General features: G+C 36.5%; 1 protein-coding gene across 1 annotated transcript; it reads left to right on the top strand.

The window, feature by feature from the left end:
* Positions 1-16,378: 16,378 nt before the first annotated feature.
* LOC133854739 (homeobox-leucine zipper protein HAT4) lies at positions 16,379-18,391 on the top strand. Its single transcript, XM_062291004.1, has 4 exons — positions 16,379-16,718; positions 17,084-17,394; positions 17,521-17,600; positions 17,703-18,391. Exons 1-4 carry the CDS (start codon positions 16,553-16,555, stop codon positions 18,043-18,045), a joined length of 900 nt encoding a protein of 299 aa, XP_062146988.1. The 5' UTR covers positions 16,379-16,552; the 3' UTR covers positions 18,046-18,391.
* Positions 18,392-18,613: the final 222 nt, after the last annotated feature.

Here is an 18,613-nt window from a genome sequence, read left to right as displayed (position 1 = left end):
CTCCCCACAACGAAGATAAATACTGCGAGTTCCATGAGGAAGCAGGCCACACTACCAAGGGATGCATAGCTCTGAGGATACTGATTGAGAAATTCATCTTGAAAAGGAAGTTGATCCTGTTCATAGGAGAGCAAAGGACTCAACAATTGAACGATCGGTCTAGAGAAGAACCTGAGACCATCGCCCTTAGAATTATAAGGCCCGGGAGTACCCACCTAGGGACAGGCAGCCCTAGATAACCACTCACAGGAGCCTCCTCGGCATCACGATAGGGGGCAGGATGATGCTTGCCCAGACCTCAGAGAATGGAGAGACAACTGTTGGCGGTCAAGGTGCAGGAGTCAGCACCGAAGAGAGCCAGGCAACCGAGAAGTTGTAGCAGAGATCCAGACTATATCCGGAGGATTCGCGGGAGGAGGTGAGTCCAATTCGGCCAAAAAGGCTTAATTAAGCTCAGCGGGCGAAGAACCCGAAGGTGTACTCAATAGAAAGGCCCCTGAAGCTCCAGAGGAAAGAATCCTTGGTGATAGGGTTCTCGGACAACGACTATGAAGGAGTCTCTTGGCCCCATAGCAACACCTTAGTGGTCATGTTGACGATAGCAAACCATAGCGTTCATTGGATCCTAGTGGACAACGGGAGTTCGGCAGACCTACTGTACTAGTCGATGTTCGAGAAGTTAAAGTTAAGCCGGGAGAGAATAGTCCCGGTTAACTTTCCATTGATGGGATTCATGGGTGAATAGGTACACCCGTTAGGGTTGATTGAGCTTCTAGTGACAGCCAGAGTAGTCCCGAAGCAGGTGACCATCACCGTTAACTTTTTGTTGACAGGCTGCTCGTCGGCATACAACGCCATTGTAGGAAGGACGGTCCTCAACCAGCTCTGGGCCATAACCTCGACCCCACACCTCAAGATGAAGTTCCCCACTGAGAATGGAGTCGATGAAGTAAGGGTCGATTAGTGGGCAGCCCGGCAGTGCTATAATGTGACTCTGAAGGACACCCTGGAAAAGGCGATCCCCGGGACAGGATGCATCTCAAAAAGGTAGCAATTATAGAGCGGGGAGCCGGTCGAGGAGTTGGAGGAAGTCCTGGTTGATGATTTAGACAGAAAAGGGAAGGTAGGATCACAACTAGATGGGGAATTGAAAGCACAGCTATTGGCTTTTTTCTAGAACAATATTGATGTATTCGCTTGGAGCCATGAGGATATGTCGGGGATAGACCCCTTTGTTATGGTTCACAAGCTAAATGAGGATCCTGACTACCGGCCGGCCAAACATAAAAGAAGGAGCTACACACCCGAGAGAAACGAGTCAGCTGCGGAGGAAGTTGAGAAATTGCTTCAGGCTGGATTTATGTGAGAGGTATACTATTCGAATTGGTTGGCCAACATCGTAATGGTGAAGAAATCCAACGGCAAGTGGAGAATGCGCGTAGACTTCACCAATCTCAACAAGGCCTGTTCGAAAGATAGCTTTCCTTTGCCCCGGATAAACTTATTGGTGGACTCAACCTCGGGACATGAACTTCTTAGTTTCATGGATGCCTTCTCGGGATACAATTAGATAAGAATGCATGAGATGGACTAGGAGAAGACAGATTTCATAACTGACCAGGGATTGTATTGCTACAAGGTCAAGCCATTCGGACTGAAAAACACCAGGGCAACCTATCAGTGTCTGGTAAACAAGATGTTTTGGGAGCATATCAGGAGAAATATGGAGGTCTACGTGGACGATATGCAGGTGAAGAGCATACAGGTGGCCAGACACATCCATGACCTAGAGGAGACCTTTTAGACACTGAGGCAATACGGTATGAAGCTAAACCCTTCTAAATGTGCTATTGGGGTGTCCTCGGGAAAATTTCTTGGCTTCCTGGTATCTCGGCGAGGGATAGAGGCCAACTCGGAAAAGGTGCAGGCAGTGCTAGACATGTAGCCTCCCGAGAACACCAAACAATTGCAGTAGCTCATCGGGAGAATCGTCGCCTTGAATAGGTTCATCTTTTGATTGACAAATAAGTGCCTCCCATTTTTCAAGATTTTGAGGAACGCATTCACTTGGAGCGAAGAATGCGAGGAAGCTTTCAACCAGTTTGTTAGTAGTTTATGTTGACTACATTCTGGATGACAAAAATACTTTATGTAATGGTTGCTATTTAAACAAGATTATCGGTCTTATTCAGAATATTCAAGTTATATGGACAATGTTTATTTCAAGCCATGTGTCTTGTCACAAGTTTCTAGAAAATGTTCATGAAGATTCCTTGCAAATTCCAAGTCAGCTAGTCGGTTCTTGTGCAACCGAACGAACAGGCATTTGAAGGCATCCAGACGCCCGGCACTGTCTAGAAGCTTCAGCGTTGAAGACGTCTAGACGTCAGGGCAACACCGTCTGGACGCTAGGTCAAGCTTCTCAAATTTCTACATAGAGTTAGATTTCAATCGATACTTATTTGGGAAGTTTTTGCAAGACGTCTGGACGATGTGGCAACACTTCCTGACGCTACCCAGCGTTCCAGAATATTTCGGGTCTCCTTTACAGACACGAAAAGGAGTGACAGTGAAGACCGTCAGGACGCTCGCCTAAGCCGTCCGGACGTGGACTTGTTATGGGAAGAATCGAGCTATTCTAGAAAGGCGGTCGCAGAAGACTATCCGGACGAGACTAACTTCCGTCCAGACGCCAACTTGTCAAAGTCTGAATTTGAGTTGAAATAGGATTTGTAAAGCCTATATAAAGAGGGCTATAGGCTTATTATTTGTAAGAATTCAATATAGAATTTCATAGTGCTTAGAGAGGGTGTTTAGGGAGAATTGAAGATCCGCTAGCTCTCTAGCCATTTCCGGCGTGTGCTACCATTGTTCGTGTGAAATCTATCTTATAGGTCGGCTTTAAGGTAAAGGAATTCATCAAAGACCCCTTCAAGTAGGAGATTTGGTTGGAATATGAAATTTAATATGAAATTAAATTTAAGGCTTTTATATTTTTTATTTAAATAAACACATACAAACACACACATAGAGAAAAATTACATGTATCTATGTACTTATGCACGTAGTTATGTATTTATATAAGTTCGTCCCCCCTTACCCAAAATTCTGGTTCAGCCCCTGCATCCGTCATTGTATTAAATGGCAATGAAAAGACATGAAAAGATGACATACATGACATTTGATTTATGATGGATTTATGATTTACTTTATGAGAGATTTCATACTAGGTGTATCAATATGTATATTTGTCTAAATGAGATAGGGCATATGTATTTTGTTACAACTGATTGCATGCTTAGATATGCTTATATGCATGTGATTGGCCTAAAGTTTCGGATGCATGTATATGGGTGTGTGTGTGTGTGTGCGCGCGCGTATACTTCCAAGCAAAAGACTAGAACATGCCCATATATCCATAGCTAAATAAGTATGTTATACAAGGTTTTAATAACTGTGGGGGGTAATTACCTTTTCCCTCCATCAACTACCAACCATTGTCAACATGCCCCCATGAACTGACACCTCGACCAAAAGAGAGCATCCAACTACTAACTTTACATACTTTGCCCCCCTCCGTCAGGGAATCCCCTTAACTTGGACGGAATATTTCATTTTTTGGCATTAATTTTGGTTTAAAGACCAAAATGCCCTCCAACAGTAATTAATAAAAAAAATATTAAAATTAATATGTTTAAAAAAGTTAAGGGCATTTATGTCATTTTTAAATTTGAGTTAGAGTATTTCATTCTATTTACGAATTAAACTGACGGAATGTGGTAAAGTATGTAAAACTGGTAGTTAGATGCTCTCTTTTAGTCGAAGTGTCAGTTCATGGGGCCATGTTGACAATGACTGGTAGTTGATGGAGGAAAAATGTAATTACCCCTAACTGTGGTAATGTTTTAAAAGAAATGTCAAGCCACTGGTAGCTATTATTATAAACACATGGTTGATCGTGAGTCTTTGTGATTGCATAAATTTTGTTGATGGAAGTACCGGCAATGTCTATGAGGATCCTATGGCCTATTACTTGGGCTATTACAATTGAGGCTGTGGGGTGCCACTTTTGTTTAGACTAGCATGTGTTAGTCTATCTTTTGTGTACATAGTTGTTATTATATAAATAAACTCATGATGTATATTGGCTTGTTTCGCTTGTGACACTTTTGATGTAACTATTTTTTTGTATGTAGTAATGGATGCAGTGTTAAAACTTTTAATACATAGATGTTCATGTCAGCTCTATGTATTGTATATGTTTTTCTTCATTATATGTTTAGAAGTTTCCGTTGCTATCTATAATCTTTGATGTGATATGCTTATATTATGAGATGTTATTAAGTGTGTACATGTTACTATGATGATTGGATTCATGGCGTGTAAGGGAGATGAATGGTTTTTTTCTCAATTTTCTTAGTATTTAATCCAATATTCAAGAATAGCTTTAATATTATTTTTATTCTCTTATTTAATGCTTTCGATTTTTTTAAGCATTGTTTAAAAAATGAATATTGAAGAATCAATTTTTAATGCTACTATTTTTTTTTCCCTCATTTTGAACGTGTAAAGGAGGGATCAAGATCCCCTAAAATTTCTTTGAAATTATATATTCTTAAATTACGAAATTTATGCCCTTTTTAGGTATCAAAACGCTTGGAAAATGCCACATAGTAAAAATGTGGCATGTTACAATTGAGAATTGAGTATATTTTTCATTAGGTTCTTGCTCTCTATGTTGTAAAAAAACTTTGAGCACAAAATTGTCGTTTGGATTTATGAAGAAGAATGGTCTATCCAAAAGTGAAGAAGAAGCCTTTGGAGAGTGAAATTCTTTCTAGCTACCTAAATAACATTAGGACTAGCAATTTTAACACGATCCGATAATTCGACACAAACACGACACAAAATTAACAGATTTGGATTTACCTTAAACGGGTTTGGGTCATAAACGGGTCGACCCGTTTAACTTGGCTTGGCGGGTCGCTGGTGACCCGCCAGACAAAATTATTATTATTATTTTTTTTAAAGAAATGAGATTATTATTAATTTATTACTATTAGCTAAACAGTGAAAACACCAACAACAAAAAAAAAAAAAAAAAAAAAAAACCCTAACTTCTTTTCTTTTTCCTTCAACGCTGCCCCATCTTCTTCTTCTTCTCCCCGTCTCTCTGCTGCGCCATCGACCTTGTTGTCCTCAAAGCCCCACGGTCTCCCCAATGTGTCCGTCTCTGCTAACTCCCCTCGCCGATCGCGGTCTCTGTCCTCTTCGAACTCGTTCAAGCTCAGGCCCTGGTCTTCAGTCCCCATGCCTGAGTCCGATCGCGATACGAAGAGCTTGGAGGCCCGAGAGCACCGGCGAGAGCGCAGAATCTAGCAGCTTGTTTAAGACGTTGGAGACTTAGAGCTCGGGGCGTTGTTTGGGCTCTGGTACCTCTTCAAGACTTCAACATCTATTTCAGTATCTACAACAAGCAGGTGAAGTTTCTAATGGATTCTGCGATCTGATTGTCGATTTGATTTTATTTTGACTGCTGAAAGTGAAACATTTAGTTGAAATTTGAGATGTTGATTGTGGATTTTGATTTGGTTTTGAGATAATGGATTGCCCTTAGCTTTGAATGTTCAAACGGGTCGTGTCGGGTTGTGCCAACCCAATATTACCTATTATGCTAAACGAGTTTCACGGGTCGTGTCGAGTGACTCATGAAATTGCCGTGTCGTGTCGTGTCTGGAGCCCCGACCTGTTAACATAAACAGGTTGTGTTTGGGTATAGCTTAAACGGATCGCTAGTCTTAACGAGTCGTGTCGGGTACCCGTTTTGCCAGCTCTAAATTAATATGCCTCCTCCTTTTTAAAAATGTGACATGTTTCAAGCATTTTGATACTTAGAAATCGCCTAAATTCTGTAATTTTGGAATCTAAAATTTATTTTGAATTTTTAGAGAATCCTAATCCCATTTTTTAAGCATTTAATCCAATATTCAAGAATGACTTTAATATTGTTTGATTCCCTTATTTAATGTTATCAATTTTTTTAAGCATTGTTTCAAGAATTGAACATTGGAGAATTAAGTTTTTAAGATAATCGAATGATATTAATGCCTTCTCTAGTTACTTGTTTACGATAATTAGGGCCTTAATCAATAAATATTTCCTGTAATTAGGGCTTTAAATATTTTTCTGTGCAATAAATATTTATTAGTAATTATTTATCAGTGCCCTTAAGCAACTGCCTAACGGTTGAATCGGCCTTGTGTGAACCTTTTCCTAACATTTGAATTATTTTGATTGACCAGATAAAAATGCTCTTAAACCACCAATCCAGACCAATGATTATGGCATGGCCTTTTAAATCAAATGAAGGTACTTAAACTCTAAAGGGAGTGTGAATAAAAAGTAATGCTATACATTCAACTCTTATACTACTCTTAATTTTATGGGGATGTGATTGTGCCTATGGATTATTGAACTAATATTTTTAAAAATAAAAGAAAAAAAAAAATCAAGAACAGTCAAATTAGTCCAATAAAATAAAAATGTAATGGAAATTAAGTGTTTATAAATTAGTAATAAATAAATGAACATATTTACTGAGAATAGCCAAAAAGAAGTAATTTATGGAGGGGTAGACAGAACGTGGCTGGTGATACGGAAAGGATCCAATGGCGATGATGACATGACTAAGCCAACTGAAAAGTCTAATCAGTGGGACCCACCTGCTTAAAAAACACCTAAAACAGCACCAATGATTGAACTGGAAGATGCATACAAGGAAGGGGTAACATGGTCATTCTGCAATCACAAGTCGATTAAACAAGTAACAACCATGAGGGTCAGGTTCACGTGCAGATCACATGGGGAAGAACCTTGTACGGGCAGGAAGTAGGTCGGTCGGACCCCATGCTGATTGCTGAGTTGTGGGACACTGTACACCTCCAATTATGCACGGTTTTCAAGCCATATATATAATATAATATAATTCTGGAGCAAATCATGAAAGTTATACCAAAAAAAAAAAAAAAAAAAAGTTTTTTTAAATTAAAGAGAATTGGGAACATTCAGGTCACATTAAGAATTGATTGTTTAATTATACCAAAAAAAAAATAAAAAAAAATTGATTGATTAAAATCCCACTCAAATGTCATCTTTAATTACCTATTTCCGTCAAATCAATCTTATTTTGGATGAAGAGTACTAGTGTTGGAAGCAGGATTCGAAACTGAATTCTATTTGGTGGGGTTCAAATACGAATGAAGAGCCAAATCAACTTTATTTTGAGTGAGGAGTGTAGGAAGCAGGATCCAACCAAGATTTTCTATTTGAAAGAGTAATTAATGAATGGTCAATTTTATTTTTAGTATGAATTTAGTTTAAAAATACGTTTATATTTAATTTAATAGAAAAAATTGAAAGTCAAGGGACCAGGGTTGTCTATGGTTAAAAGTAGGCTAACAATTCATATTTACGTGTTAGATTTATAGGTTGAATCGACTTGATTTGGGTAAACTCGATCAAGGTTAATTCGAGTTCAATCTATTTAATTAAATAATTTTAAATTTTCAATGCTGATACGACCCATTTAAATTGGCGAATGACACAACATGTCTCTCTCTCGCTAACCTGTTTAATAAACAGGTCATATTGAGTTAACTTTACTCGCATAACCCGTTTAATAAACATGTCTTGTTGGGTTGATTTTGTTAGATCATCACTTATCCCAAAAGTTTAAACTTATAGGAAGATGTAAATTTAATCACTTAATCAAGACTCTAATACTCTTCCTCACGTGTTGGCTCAAACTCTATTTTAATAGGTAACGTCCAACACATAAAATGTTTAAGTAAAATGAAAGATAAATGAATGAAATAGTATTCAAACTCATGACATTTACTCTAAAACTGTGTCAAATCATTATTATTCCAAAAACTTAAACTTATAGGAAGAGGTAAATATAATACTCTAACAAACTCAAATACAATCCATCTAATGAATTTTGACTTGTATATGAATATAAATAGAAAAAAAATGAATTTAGCCTTTTAGGATTTTGTTTTTTATTTTAATTTAATTTATAAGGGTTATGTGGTTCATTCATATCTTAAGCGAGTTAATCCGGATTGAACTGTTTATTAAAAGGGTTAGATCAAATTAACTCAAATTGGGTCACTTGATTATATAAAATTTTAACTCGTTAATTTTGTATTAAGTTCATATTAAATTTACAATTCGTTTAAAAAATTGTCGGCCAAAACTAAATATTGCTGGCCAGAACTAAGAATTGCTCCATATTTTTGTGAACTCCACTTGACGCCACCTTCCTTTGTTCACCTGCGTTTGGGACATGATGGAAGAGAGAACATAGGAAGGGGCCAAGTTCACGTGAGAATCACATGGGAATGAGCCTCGTACGGTCAGGAGGGCGTTGGGGGTGGCCGTCATTTGTGTGGGGGCTTGTCGAGTTGCCAACCGGGGGGGGGGGGCCTGAACAAATAAGAGACTACTATTTACTCTCTTTAAAATAAATAAATAAATTATCTATAAAAAAAAAAATAATAATAATAAAATAAAAAGGAATTGAGAGATCTATTATTGGTTCTTGTGTAGGTAGGGAGGGGGGAACACGTGGGACAGCTATCACGCACCCGTGGGGACACCATAATCATCATCCGACATCTTGTCGGTCCCCACCGCCCCAAAAATCCCTAATCTTATTTAATGCAACTATCAGCATTGCAATCATCCCACGTATATCTCACGCGCGTTTGCATCGTTTTCCTGACACGCTCTAATAATTGTGGCACTCTTTAGACTTGTTGTAGGAGAGAGTGTTGGGGCATGCAATTCATTGGCGCGTCAAAGGGTTTCAAAGTTTTCCTAATTTTGATATTTTTGGTCAAAGTTGACCGTCTTATTGAACTAAGCCAGCACATCATACTACTGTCTATCATAAGCGGAAGTGATCATAGTTTCCATAGAAACAGTACCCCAATTCCTTACGTTGTGATTTGAGGGTTTTATAGTGCGTTGTATTAAAGAATACAATTATGTTAAATAATATAAAATAACAATAATTTTAATAATTTTTTTTCAAGGTGAAGTAAGTTCATAATATACAATTATGTAATTCTTGTAAGGTTTAAGTTCTGCTAATACAGTTGTTTTTAAGTTAAAATTTTTTGGCTTAGAGTTGTAGGAGTCTTGTACCTCTTTCTCATTGTAAGCTTTAGGACTTTTTTCAGCAATATATTGGATAGCACCTACTTTGTTAAAAAATTAAAAAAAAAAAAGGTTCATAAGCGGAAGTGAAAAAATATAAAATTGTTAAAAATCAAACAGAACTGAAAGCTCCATCTAATACAGTGTTCAATTTTAATGAAATGGATAATCAAATAATAATGTTGGGTTTATCCTTCAAGATGTGCTATACATTATTTATTTATTATTATTATTTTTATTTTTTTTTTACTTTCTCACATCTTTTCATTTTTTAAAAATTATCATTAAATCAGTAAGATCTATGTATAAGATTCATATAAATCTCATAAATCTAATGATAATTTTTAAAAAAAATAGAAAAATAAAAAAAGGACAAGATAAATTAATAAATCATTTCTCTATCCTTTTATGAATAACATATTGGCCGAGTGGTTTAGCTGGACATGCTAGAATGCAAGTTAGGGATGGAATCATAAGTTCTTATGAGCAAGGGCGGCTAAGGGCAAAAAAAAAATTATTAATTAGGGCCAATAGGGGTGAAAAAGTCTGATCGGAATCTCTATTAATTTATTATTTAAAATTCTAGCTATTTTGACAATAATTATAAGAGATCTTATATAGGATCTACTTGTCCAAATAAATTTTAGGCTACTAAACTACCTATCCGGCCAGATAAATCTTACACGAGATATTTTGCAATTCTTGCCTAATTTATTATCAATTTAAACATCAAATTAATGGAAATCCCAATTAAAAAAAGTCTCAATGAACTTGAGCACATATAATTGCTATCTCCTTTAACAAGGCATAGGGTGCCATGCTGTCATCATGAGACCAAAAGGTTGGTCATGGCTCATGAATGTTGCGGAAAGGGAAATCACCTTCTCGATAGCAAATCCATATGCACTTTCTAGGCGTAGTAGAGGTTAATTAATCACGCCTTGTCTATGAAGAAAAATAATAAATTATGCTCATATATAATTATATATACCATTCAATTTTAGAGTCGTTAAATCATTTGTTTTTTTTCAAATGTCCTTTTATCATGTCAAGTTTGTTTATTTATCTAATATTTTGCACAAACTATTTCATTAGAGGTAGATGATTAACTTAACAAAGTTTCTCTAAGCAAGCATGCAATAATATTTATAAGGTCAAATTGGACAACAATTTATTACAAATTAATCAATTTTTAAAAGTTACGTGGGCCATTAGCATGTAAAAAATGCATTTTTTTTTTAATAGCATTTGATTTTCAAATGTTTTTTTAACAACTTAAATGACAAAGCAACTGATCTGTGTGGGTGTTATTGCACGAAATTCGGAAGAAAAAGTTATGGCTTCTATGTGCTCTGTTCAACAATATATTTCTAATCTAACAATTGCAGGGGTGTATGGTGCACAGTAGGCTGTTGAGTTTGGTTGATTTCTTGGATTATACTCTGTGATATTGAAGGGAGATGCTCTTGAGATTACTACGGCTTTGGGCAGAACGGAGATGGAAGTTGGTAAGTATGGAAGTTTTATTCTGGATACTAGAAGTCTCTTCAGGGGGTTTCGGTTATGGGATAAAAGTCATATTAGGCGTAAAGGCAATATGGTGACTCACACTCTTGCAAAGTTTGTTGTTTCTTCTGAGTAAATTAAAGTGTGGTTTGAGTCTCACTCAACATGTCTGTCGGGACTTATAAATTCGGAGTTTTTTTTGGTAAACATCTTAATAAAATTACAAGATTTAAAAAAAAAAAAAAAAAAAAAGAAGAAAAAAAGTCATAGAAAATTCAAATTTGTATCAAAATTAAAACTACCCCACCAATGTTGATGAGTTAGTGTGGACTAAAATTGAAACATGTGAGTCAACTTTAACGATTTCCAATATCACCAAATGATTTGATCTCAAAAGAGAAGATAAAAAGTTAGCTTCACATGATGTATTAAGCACTCCTCTTTTGGGCTTGTTCTTATCCGAAACCTGCCAATTAAAAAAAAAAAAAATCAACCTCCTTTTCTAGAGCGTCCAGATTAGGAGGAAAACAGGAAATGACACATTTCTTTCTCCCAAGAGCCACCTCCACTCTTCCACCTCAAAAATTGACAAAATTGAACCCCACTTTTGGGATGATGCAACTTTTTTATTCCCACTCGTTTATTTAAACAACGGTGGATTAGTATGCTGAGTGTGTTGTGATAAAGTTAATTGGATTGATAATGGCGTTTTATTCGTACCCAGAACTTTAGTTAAATTCTTAGTAACAATGGAGTTTTAATTAAATTGTTAGTAATTCAGACGGTAAATATAAAAAAATTTTATGAATCACCTGTCCAAATAAAAAGTGGACAATCAAAAATTTGTTTGAACATCTAAATTCTATATCAATTTTTATAAATTTACTGTTGAATTTAACAGCAATTGCACAGCAAAATTATTAGAGATTTCTAGATGACAATTCATGGAAACAGAAAAATAGTAAATGAAGTAAATATGCAAAATAAAACAAACCCAATGATAATTTATAAAATCTAAAAGGAAAAATAATGGACTAATAGTGATTGTCCTCCTTGTCAATGATTAAAGTAGACAACTTTTTAATTGATTAAGGTTAATCATTAACTCATCCATCAGGGATTCTTTAGTCATTTTACAGAAAGGGACTTCAACGTATGATGATGAACATGAGTGGGATTGGACGTTGGGACATATTTGCACGAAAACCTGGTGATGGAGATGGCCAGATGGGGGGCTAAAGGCTAAAGTTGTGGATAGAGATGAACGGTTACGAAGAGCTAACAGGGAGTTTCCATCACACGCGCTGTGAGGGAGCGTTGGTGGAAAAATGAGTAAGGTTTGAGGGAGTTCAAATGATTGTGATGAGGATGGTGTCGGGGCGTGGAGGGACAAGATGACACGCACGGCTGTGTTCGGGGGTGGTGGGGCCCCACGTGTAACAGTAGGGTTGAAGTCGTGTGAGGCCACGTGTCTCCCAGCAAGACATGTTGGTCCACGTGAGTTGAGGGGCAGGTTTTTCTTCCACGCTTCCCTCATTTCCGCACCCTGCCCTCACCCCTCTTCCCACGTGAATCCCACTCTTCCCTTGTCCCCACTCTCCCTTCCTTCTCTCTTTTACTTTTAATTACCCGATCTTCGTCAAGACCCAAAAATAAAAAATATAATAATAATAATAATAATAATCAATAAATAAATAACGAAAAAAATAAAATTGGCTTGGTTCAAGCTAACTAAATCGAAAAATAATTTTTACACAACAAAACATATTGGTAGGACTTGTACATGCGAGTCCAACTAATTAGGGACGGAGCCAAAAATTCTTATGGGTAGAGGCCAACGACCAAAATTATTTTTTTAGTAAGAACTAATAAGCTAAATTTTTATTTTTTACCTTATCATTTTTATTTTTTTTTCAAATTCTATTTTTCCAACCTTATAATTTTTTTTAAAGAAATTGGGGGGCCATGGCTGCTGCTAGCCCCCCTCCTTCCGTCACTGCCACCAATGTGTCTTGTTGTGCAAATGTTATGCACATTTATATTGTGCGACTAATACATCCCAACTAAGTTGCAATGTTCAGTCAACTTAAATGGGTAGAAAATAATGAAATTAATCGCTTCATTAATATTATAACACTCTTACTTGCATATGAATTATTTAATTAATATTTTCATTACTTATAGGCTAAAAGTTCTCCTTAGTAATTAAGTGGGTCTCAACATATAAAATATTTAATTACTATAAGAGATAAATGGCGTAGACAAGGTTCAAACTCAATATTTTATTTTTATACCATTTTTAAATAAACTAAAGAATCATGAATAGAAATATATAAGTGAGGGGAAACTTCACTTAACTCTTCTGAATTGTCGTCACTTTTGCAATTATCTCATTAAAATTCAAAAACTCTAAATTTAGTATATATATTTTTCAATTTTACCATTCAGTTCGAATTTTTCATTATATCTTGTGAAAAATTATCAAAATATCTCTATTTTTTTCCTTCACAGATTCAGGTATGAGTATTTTTGTAAATTTCGTTAAATCCTGATGAACGCCTAAAAATCATCGATTTTTTTTTCCTAAAAAAAATAGAGATATTTTGAGATTTTTGACACTACTCCGTTAGGATTTAACAAAAAATCATAACAGATAAGTGAAATTGAAAAAAAAAAATAGGGTTAAATGCAAAATTGCCCCCTGTGGTTTGCAAACTTTATTTTTTGCCCATTCAGTTTTACTTTTTATCATAAGTGGTACCTGTGCTATGAGAAAAGATGCAAATGACACCTCTGTCTATTTTTTCATCTAAAACTAACAAAAATCCACGTCAGCGCCACGTGATACTATTCAAAATACGACACGTGGCCATAATATATTTTTTAATTTCTAGCTACCCCATTTGGCCTGGGACAAGGATCCTCTGCATTTGAAATGGAGAGGATTCTCTCCATTTAGTTAAATAGGAAAGACATAGTTGTCTTTTCACATTTTGACAGAATGTGAAAAAACAACTATATCCTCATTTTTACACTAAATGGAGAGGATTCTCTCCATTTCAAATAGAGAGGATCCAAATTCTTTGGACTGGGGGTGGTTCGGCCACCCCCAAGGTAAAACTCTCAAATTTTTTAACTTTCCGTTTTGCCCTTGGGGTGGCCGAACCATCCTCATGGGTAGTAGGGGTGGTTCAGCCACCCCAGATCAATCTGTTTGGGGTTGGCCAAAAAAGAAATATAGGCTTTAAGTGTTTATTTCTAAAGCTGACATGACAATTGTTACGTTAGTAGTGACAGGACCAAAATTTCCCATTGAAAGGACCGAAATATAAATTTGGAGTCAAATTTAATTTTAATATAGGCTAAACTTAATTTTTAAATATAAAATAAATCTATATTTAACTTAATAAAAAAAATTGAAAACTATGAGAGGCCATGGCTCCTCTACGTAGTTCCGTCACTCCACGACTCCACGTTAAAAAGTAAGCATTAAGAGAGAGTTTGTATAACATTTATTTTTTATATAACCACTTGAAAATGAAAAAAAAATGAAAATGAAAAAAAAAAGAAGAAAAGAAAAAAAGAAAAAGAAAAAATGTTAGCCTTCTAAAACCCTTGCTTCATGATTTTTTTTTAGATTGCCACTGAGGAGTTGGATACACAATTATTGGTAAGTACTGCAGCATAAACGCTCTCTCAGGGGGCGTGAAGATCACGCTTCATGGTGCAATTCACTGGTCGGAGGTCACCCAGTTATTGATAGATCGTGATCACACGCGCGCGACATAAGAGCAGGGAGTGGAAAGCAGTGGTTTTTTAACAGAAAAGTTTAAGAAAGCGACGCTTTTGTCCGGGAAATCCCTCGTGGTAATCGCATGGGGGGGGTGGGAGGGGGAGGGAAGAAAGATCAGAGGAGTAGTGGAGCCCACTTTGACGAGCTGAAAATAAAAAAGTAATCTGTCTGGTTCCAATCATAACCATCCCCTCGTTGATTTGATGGTTGTCGAAAGCAGGCACAAGATAAATGGAAGGGGCCCCGCTGATGGACTTGATCTCAGCCGTTGTTTTTGGTGCAGGATCGTTAATGGTGGGATAGTGTTCAGGTGGGTTTGGTGGTCCACCACTCGATTGCTTAGGATTTGTGGTGATATATATATATATATATATATATTATATGATATATGCATCTTTTTCTTGTCCAAATCTCGCTAAATATTTTGCTAAGATTACGAAATTATTTTCATATCATTTGTTTTACACGATGATCTCATAATATATAGTATAAGAAGAGGGAAAAAAAAAATCACATTATATTAGAGGATATCAAAACTTAATGTGGCTATCTTTAATTATATAAATAATTTATAGTTATTCATGCGATTTAAAATAAATATTCTATTAGGATTATTTTCTTTTATTCTAAAGGGTGATTCTCTAAATTTTATATTTGCGCTTCAATATTCTGTAATTACTACAGATTGAAAAATTACTTCCTTCATCTCTAACATTCGCTCCATTATCCCACCAATAATTATCTGGAAAGCTAGTCATATTAAACGAAGTACAAATTTTTGTATTCAGTATGTGGCAAATTAGACCGCAACTAGAATTCATTTAGGCTGCATTCTCATGTTTTAACCCTTATCGACATCTTTTTCGCCGTGTTTTGAAAAAGACTTATGAAGATTAGTTTTAGGCAGGAGAATATAATAATACATACCCTTAACCCTTTCATGCTTTTTAAGGGTTGTTATATATTAACCTGCAATTAAAAGGTTACAAGTTAAACTTTGTTTTGACATATCAATTTCCAATACTAGGATGCAGCACGATGTGCTTAAATATCAATAACCAATAGAAAATCTAGAGTTATTTTAAAATTAAGTCATATAATAAAATTGTTACACAAATAGTAGTAATGACACTTTTCATACTGATTTTTTTTTTCAAAATAAAAATATTAATAAACAATTCAAATATAAAGCACTTTAAAAAACATAAAAATAATTTTCTTATTTATACCATATCAAAATACATTTTAAAAAAAATACCTCGCCAAATACATTTTCAATTGAGGCTATTGAAAATGTAAAATCATATACATAATTAGATGAACAAATTTTAAATTCTGAGTAGAGATTATATTCCATATTCCATGGCCTACATTAGAGCTTCATTTATGAGTATTAATTACGTGGAACCTAAAGTCCAGCACTCCAGCTTGCTTTCCATTAATTAGTTAGGAAGCAGTTATAATTTTTTTTTTTTTATATTTATTTTTTGGGTCAATTTCAAATTAGTTACACATTAATTTCAAATAAAATGATACTATTTAAATTTAAAAAAAATGTGTCAATATTAATTTTATATACATTATTAAGTGTAATAAATTTAAATTATAATATTTTTATTTAAAATAAATAGCAATAATGAAATTGAGAGACTTGATTTCTTCGTTTATCAGCCGTATATATTTAATTTTCTCCGAGCAATTATGATCCACTTAGACATAAAAGTAAAAGAAGCAAAGGTGTCGATTTTAACCATGGTTAAATTATGTAAAGAGAAGACAAAGAAGCAGAGTTAGGTATCATTTGGGAGGCAAAAGCCATGATTGAGATAATTCGGCTTCCTGACACCATGTCATGATTGTTCATCTTACACACCACTCCCTACCATTTCTCTTCTTTCTATATAACCCCCACCTCACCCTCACCCTCTCCAACTCAAACCTACCTATTACCTTCCAATCTCTCTCTCTCTCTATAACTTCATCAAATTTCAAAGCAGAAAAAATCTTTCGTTTGGACTGTAAAAGACAAGGATGATGGTTGAGAAGGAAGATCTGGGGTTGAGTCTAAGCTTGAGCTTCCCTCAGAACAACCACCATTCGCTACAACAGAATCTCATGATGCCTTGTTTGCACCCATCTTCTGCTTCTACCTTCAATCTTCCCAAGCCCTCTTGGAACGACGCCCCCATTTCATCAGGTACTTTTGATTTCTCTACAGCTTTTGTTGCACTTGCATGGCTTCCACTTTCAGATCTGCTTGTGTTCTTACCGCTTTCAACCGTTACCAACCATTTTCTCTTCATTTCCCTAAAGAAACCATTCTTTTTTCTTTTTTAAGGAACTTGGATTATAAAATAATTACTTTTCTTGCTATTTTCATGTTTGATTTCTTTAACAACCAACTTTTGTCAGCTATTTTCCTTCTACTTTTCGCTTGTTCACACTCAAAAGCCTTCTCAAATCAGCTACCTTTTACACAAGTCATGGATCTTATTCTTCGGATCTGTTTTTTAGAATTCAATCTTTTTTTTCGCTAATTATCTCTTGCAATTCCACATGCAGATCGGAACTCCGAAACGTGCCGGGCCGAGACTCGATCTTTCCTCCGAGGCATCGACGTGAACCGGCTGCCTTCCACCGGCGATTGCGAAGAAGAAGTGGGCGTATCATCCCCAAACAGCACGATATCTAGCGTGAGCGGCAAGCGAAGCGAGAGAGAAGCCAACGGGGAGGACCATGAGATTGAGAGAGCTTCCTCTCGTGGTATAAGCGATGAAGAAGACGCTGAAACCTCGAGAAAGAAGCTCCGGCTCTCCAAGGACCAGTCAGCTATTCTCGAAGAGAGCTTCAAAGAACACAACACTCTCAACCCCGTAAGTCCTACCCTACGCAGTAAAACTCGGTTTTCTTTTGCCCAAACTTCTGTTTGGTTACTGAGAAAATGAAAGAAAAAAACACCCTACCATTTCACTCACAGATGGGTCGGTTTTTGGTTGCAGAAGCAAAAGTTAGCGTTAGCTAAGCAGCTAGGCCTCCGACCCAGACAAGTCGAAGTGTGGTTCCAGAACAGAAGGGCAAGGTGAGAATTTAATTTTTTTTAAAAAAAATTAATAATATAATTACTGTTATGCCCATTAAGAGTAGCTTTATTTACGAGTGGCGTGGACTGTGTAATTTACAGAACCAAGTTGAAGCAAACTGAGGTTGACTGCGAGTTCCTGAAGAGGTGCTGTGAGAATCTGACGGACGAGAACAGGCGGTTGCAGAAAGAGGTTCAGGAACTGAGGGCACTGAAACTTTCCCCACAGTTCTACATGCAAATGACCCCACCCACCACCCTCACCATGTGCCCCTCATGTGAGCGTGTCGCGGTCCCAGTTTCCTCGTCGTCCACAGTCGACGCGGGGGCCCACCAGATGGGCCCTGCTCGCCCGCGCCCACGTCCGGTCCCCATCAACCCGTGGGCCCCCGCACCCGCTCCCATCGCACACCGGCCGTTGGATGCACTCCATCCCAGATCGTGAGGGCATTTTGGGGATTTCCTGCTGAATTCCTTGTTCGGATGAATGTTGTATACGTAGTAGATGCAAAAAAAAAAAAAAAAAAAAAAAAAAAAAAAATGGAGTCTGTAAAACAGCGTACTACCAAATTGTATGTTGAAAGTCTGGGTCTAAGATATGGTTGGTAGAACGTGATTTTGTGGGTCTTCATGTTTTGTATTGTCGGACCACCCACGTGTGATCTATTTAGTTTAGTTTTATGTAGCACGATTACTTAGATTACTAAAAGTCTAAAAGAGGGAGTTTGGATGCTAATTTGGAATTATTTGTTTAACTAAACCAAGTTAGTGTTCTACACTCTTTAACTACATCGATTGCATGCTGGCTTATCAGAACAGAGGTAGTTTACTTTGTGTTGTTTGTTTACAGCTGGATTTGGTGAGAATTAAGTGTCGGTTTGCTATTTCAAAACCTGCGATTACGAATCTGCAGGCCTAGAGGTTGTCATTTGACGAGATTGAGCTCCGAATTTGTGGATTTTGAGTGAAACATGAGGTTTGTGAAGTATCCTCTGATGCCACGAGCTGTAATG

Source organism: Alnus glutinosa, chromosome 13 (genome assembly GCF_958979055.1).
Source record: "Alnus glutinosa chromosome 13, dhAlnGlut1.1, whole genome shotgun sequence".
NCBI lineage: Eukaryota > Viridiplantae > Streptophyta > Magnoliopsida > Fagales > Betulaceae > Alnus > Alnus glutinosa.
Note: the sequence above shows the minus strand (reverse complement) of the source record. Positions and strands in the feature narration are given on the sequence as shown.

Bases quoted from the DNA above. Each gene is read 5' to 3' on its own strand.
- LOC133854739 (XM_062291004.1), top strand. From the start codon at position 16,553: ATGATGGTTGAGAAGGAAGATCTGGGGTTGAGTCTAAGCTTGAGCTTC. The intron at 16,719-17,083 runs GTACTTTTGATT...TTCCACATGCAG, and splicing joins CGACGCCCCCATTTCATCAG to ATCGGAACTCCGAAACGTGC. The intron at 17,601-17,702 runs GTGAGAATTTAA...TGTAATTTACAG, and splicing joins TTCCAGAACAGAAGGGCAAG to AACCAAGTTGAAGCAAACTG.